Genomic DNA, 3,145 nt, shown 5'->3' on the forward strand with positions numbered 1-3,145 from the left:
CACCCCGCGGAGGGACTCGAGAGAACAGAGCTCCGGGCTTCCTGGGTCTGACAACTGATTGGAATCGGCGTCCGAGACCCCGCGCCCTCCTGCGCTGCGCCCTCGGCGCGCCCCGGCGGTCCGGGCGCCCTGCCTCGCCCCCCGGCTGCCCGGCACCTCCTCCGGGCAGCAGCCCTTCCTCACGTGGCTGGCTCCTCGCTAAACACCACTGCAATCGGTACAAAAAAAAAAAAAAGAGTAGGAGAAACACAAAGCATACTTAAATAGGCGCTTTTTCTCTCTGCAAAAATAAAGTCCAAGATCTTAGATTTCTTTTTTTTTATTTTACAATTTATAAAACATCAGCCGTCTCCCTCTGCTCGCCCCCTGCTCAGCCCGGAGTGGCCGGGCGCCCGTTCGTTCCCTCCTCTCGCCCCTTGGCCGAGTCTTTGTCTGGCCCCAGCCCCGCGGGGCCCCGGGTCCCCGTGCCCTCGGGGGTCCCTAGAAGGCGACAATGGCTCGAGTCCAGGCGCCGAGGCTGGCGAGCGCCTGCTTGGCGCACAGCTGCCCGTTGAGCGGCGGCGGCTGCTCGGAGGAGTCCGGCTGTCGGCTCACCAGCCCGGAGAAGCCCGAGCCAAAGATGGAGATCAAGTTTGAGATGTTGGACGCGTCCGGGGACGAGTCCGGGCAGAAGTCCTCGAAGCGAGCGCGCTTGCAGGGGGCGAACGGGACGCCCCCGGGGGGCTCGGCCCCCAGGTCGCCCGCATCGTCGTCGTCGTCGTCCTCCTCCTCCTGGCCAGGGTAATACTTGCGCTTGCAGCCGGTGGCGGACGCCAGGCCGGGTCCCGGGGCGCCCTGGCCACAGCAGGGGCAGTGGGCGGAGGCGCAGCAGTCCTGGTGCAAGTAGCCGTTCTCCACCGTGGTCACCACGTGAGTGTCCAGGTCCAGCACGGTGGTCTGGCTGCTGCAGTGCACGCCAAAGTCCGAGGGGGCCGGGTACGCGCCCCGGTAGAAGCCGGGGGAGGAGGCGGGGGCCGGGGAGGAGGGCGGGGAGGCGGCGGCCGCGGCCTGAGGGGCGGCCCCAGGGGGCGCGGAGGGCGCAGAGCAGGCGGCCGAGGCGCGAGGGTCCCGCGGGCAGAGAGAGGCGGGAGGCGGCGGCGGCGGCAGCGGCGCAGGACCCGGCTGCAGCGGCTCCAAGGGCTGCCCGCGGTGGGGCGCGCCGTGCGGCGGCTGGAGCGCGGCGCACCCGGGCAGCTCCGAGAGCGCCCCCGCGCCGCCCGCGGGCGCCCCGGCCGCCGCTGCCGCCGCGCAGCCCCTGGGCGCCGGGTGCTGGTGCAGCTGCTGCTGGAGGTGCAGCTGGTGGAGCTGGTGGAGCTGGTGCAGCTGGTGACGGGCGACCGGTTCGCGCGCCTCCGCGTCCCCAGCGCCGCCAAGTTGGAGAGGGCCGAAGTCGGCCGCGCTGGCCGGCATGCCCGGCGCCGCGTACGCGAGGTGCTGGTGCTGGTGGTGGGGCGGCTGCTGCTGCTGTTGCTGCTGCTGCTGTTGGCGCCGGTAGAGCTCGGCGTAGCGCTCGCTCAGGTAGAGCTGGCGCGCGTTGCGGAGCACGTAGGACACCAAGAGGTTCTTGTGCAGCTTGATGCCGCCGCGCTGGGTCCGGGAGCTGTGGATCTTGCGCAGGGAGATGCTGATCAGGCTCTGGGCGTCCAGGGCGCACTCCATGCTCCCTTGAAGACGGCGGCGGCGAAGCAGCCGCGGCCGTTGCTGCTGCTAAGGCTGCTGCTGTTTCGGCTTCCAGCCGGCCTCCGGGACGCGCTGGGCAGGGGAAACGGAGCCCGGGTCAGCGGGTCGGCTGCGCTCCGAGAGGAGCCGCCACCACGCGCTGCGCGCGACCCGCGGGCTCGTGCTCCCCAGACGGCGCCAAAGCAATGAGCCTCGGCCGGCCCGGGCCCCAGCTATTTAGCCGGGCGCCTGGGCCCCGCCCCACACCTGATGAGCCAATGAGAGTGCCTCAAACCTCCCGAGTGACGGACGCTGCCCGCCCCGGGGCCACTAAGCTGGCCAATCAGACCAAGGCGGTTCCTTTGTGCTATTCAAATACAGAACGGACCCGGGGCCTCCAACGCTGCCGCTGCCTCGAATGTTCTCCTGGGGCCGCCGCGCCGCGCGGGACTTGGAGTCACGGGGGCCTCTGTCTGCGACGTGGCCGCCTCGCAGCCGTCACTTTGGAGCCCGTGGCAGCCCTCGGCCTAGTTCCTGGGAGCCCAGGGTCGGTTCACCTGCGTGCTGCTGTGACGGCTCCTCCCCCTTCCGCATGGCTGGGCCTCACCTGCGGCAGGTGCGCGCAACTCCCACTCCCGGCCACGCGGCACCTCCTTTCTGATCTGTCGCCCCCCCGGGTGACCCACTGGACCCAAGGCTTTTGCAAGAGACTCGTGGGGCTGCCGGCTTGACCTGTGGGGACTCCTCAGGGGAAGGAGATTTCGAGGTCCCCTCAGTCGCTGAGAATGTGGGATCTGACTCCTTGACTTTTTGGTCGAGGGGCCTCAGAGAACACTCAGAGAAGGGCCGTTCTCTCCGTTGGTCTGACAGAAGAACCCCAAACATGGTGAATTTTGATCTCCCCAGATGGAAAAAGCTTGGAGGCGTGCCCCTGGCAAACACCTGAGGTCTAAAGGCGTTCTGAGAGCTGACATCCAGTGTCCTAATCGCTGGTCCTGTAACCTCTCCTTTCTTTCCTAATAATAATGACAATAGGGACTATTATGATGTACCTAGTATGGGGGAAGCCCTGCCAGAAACGCCTGACTCCCTCCCTGAGACTGCCTGCAGATAGGGACCTCAGTCTTAGAGGAGAAGGGTGACACTCGGGAAATCAAGCAGCCGAGGAACTCGCCAACTTAACTCTTGTTGACGCTGTTTTCCTTCTTGTCCTGAATCGTTCATGGGGCCACCTGCTTCCAGCTGGGAGCTGAGACGGTGGGGATTTTCTCCAGGGGGCTCTTGATCTGGACTGGTTAGCCTGAACGGGGGTGACTGCTGCTTAGAGTGTGTGTCCGGGGGGGGGTCTCTTTGAAGTGCCAGGACGTTTGCCTGAGGAGGGGGTCCTTGAGTTGGCCCTTGAAGGAGAAACAGGGTTCACAGAGAGTATGAAGGCTAGTGGGCCTTG

General features: G+C 66.5%; 1 protein-coding gene across 1 annotated transcript; it reads right to left on the reverse strand.

Annotated features, from left to right (window-relative positions):
• Nucleotides 1-303: 303 nt before the first annotated feature.
• On the reverse strand, nucleotides 304-1,884 carry IER5L (immediate early response 5 like). The gene has a single exon (XM_025261827.3). It carries the CDS (start codon nucleotides 1,696-1,698, stop codon nucleotides 481-483), a length of 1,218 nt encoding a protein of 405 aa, XP_025117612.1. The 5' UTR covers nucleotides 1,699-1,884; the 3' UTR covers nucleotides 304-480.
• Nucleotides 1,885-3,145: the final 1,261 nt, after the last annotated feature.

Source organism: Bubalus bubalis, chromosome 12 (assembly GCF_019923935.1).
Source record: "Bubalus bubalis isolate 160015118507 breed Murrah chromosome 12, NDDB_SH_1, whole genome shotgun sequence".
NCBI classification, from domain to species: Eukaryota; Metazoa; Chordata; class Mammalia; order Artiodactyla; family Bovidae; genus Bubalus; species Bubalus bubalis.